This window comes from Octopus bimaculoides, chromosome 3 (genome assembly GCF_001194135.2).
Source record: "Octopus bimaculoides isolate UCB-OBI-ISO-001 chromosome 3, ASM119413v2, whole genome shotgun sequence".
NCBI lineage: Eukaryota > Metazoa > Mollusca > Cephalopoda > Octopoda > Octopodidae > Octopus > Octopus bimaculoides.
The window spans coordinates 137,026,198-137,026,768 of record NC_068983.1 but is presented as its reverse complement, the minus strand read 5'-3'; the positions used below and the strand labels follow the sequence as shown (position 1 = coordinate 137,026,768).

Genomic DNA, 571 nt, shown 5'->3' with positions numbered 1-571 from the left:
GCGCCACCTAGCCAAGGGAGATAACCTACTTATAGGAAAGCCCTATAGTGGGATCACAGGCTGGCTATGAGGAAGAGCAAACTTCAAAAGTAAGAAATGCATATGAATAGTTATAAGTATAAAATAAATTCCTCCCAATGCTCAAAAGGATCCCTAGCTTTTTTTACGTAGCTAATGCAATTAGCAGTGGTAGTGTTCTGCCAGCACAGTTTTCAGAGTAAGAACATAGGGGGAAGGTTCAGAGAGCTATTAATTCTGCTGGCAACAGGTAAAGTAGATTTAAATGATACTTACTGGTGATAAAGGCGGTTGCATTTGGGTTCGCTTGTTGCTGAAGTTGATTCTGAGGTACTACTGCAACTGAATCGGCTGTTGAACTTGAGCGTCGAATTTGGTTCAGAGGTGGAGGTGTGGGTGTTGGTGGGGGCGTCGGCGTTGGGGTCGGAGTCTTTTGGCTGCTCTGACCAGCAGATTGGTTCGATGGTGGGTTACTTGACTGCTGTGCTGTAGATAAATAAACAAACACATATACATGTATGTCTATATACATGTATGTCTATATATATATATA

General features: G+C 42.4%; 1 protein-coding gene across 1 annotated transcript in view; it reads right to left on the bottom strand.

The window, feature by feature from the left end:
* The window catches only part of LOC106872355 (transcription factor SPT20 homolog), a 55,773-nt gene that overhangs the window by 13,948 nt on the left and 41,254 nt on the right, over positions 1 to 571 (bottom strand). The window contains exon 17 of the mRNA XM_052966797.1: positions 295 to 499. Coding sequence (XP_052822757.1) covers positions 295 to 499 — 205 coding nt within the window. The remainder of the gene's footprint in view (positions 1 to 294; positions 500 to 571) is intronic.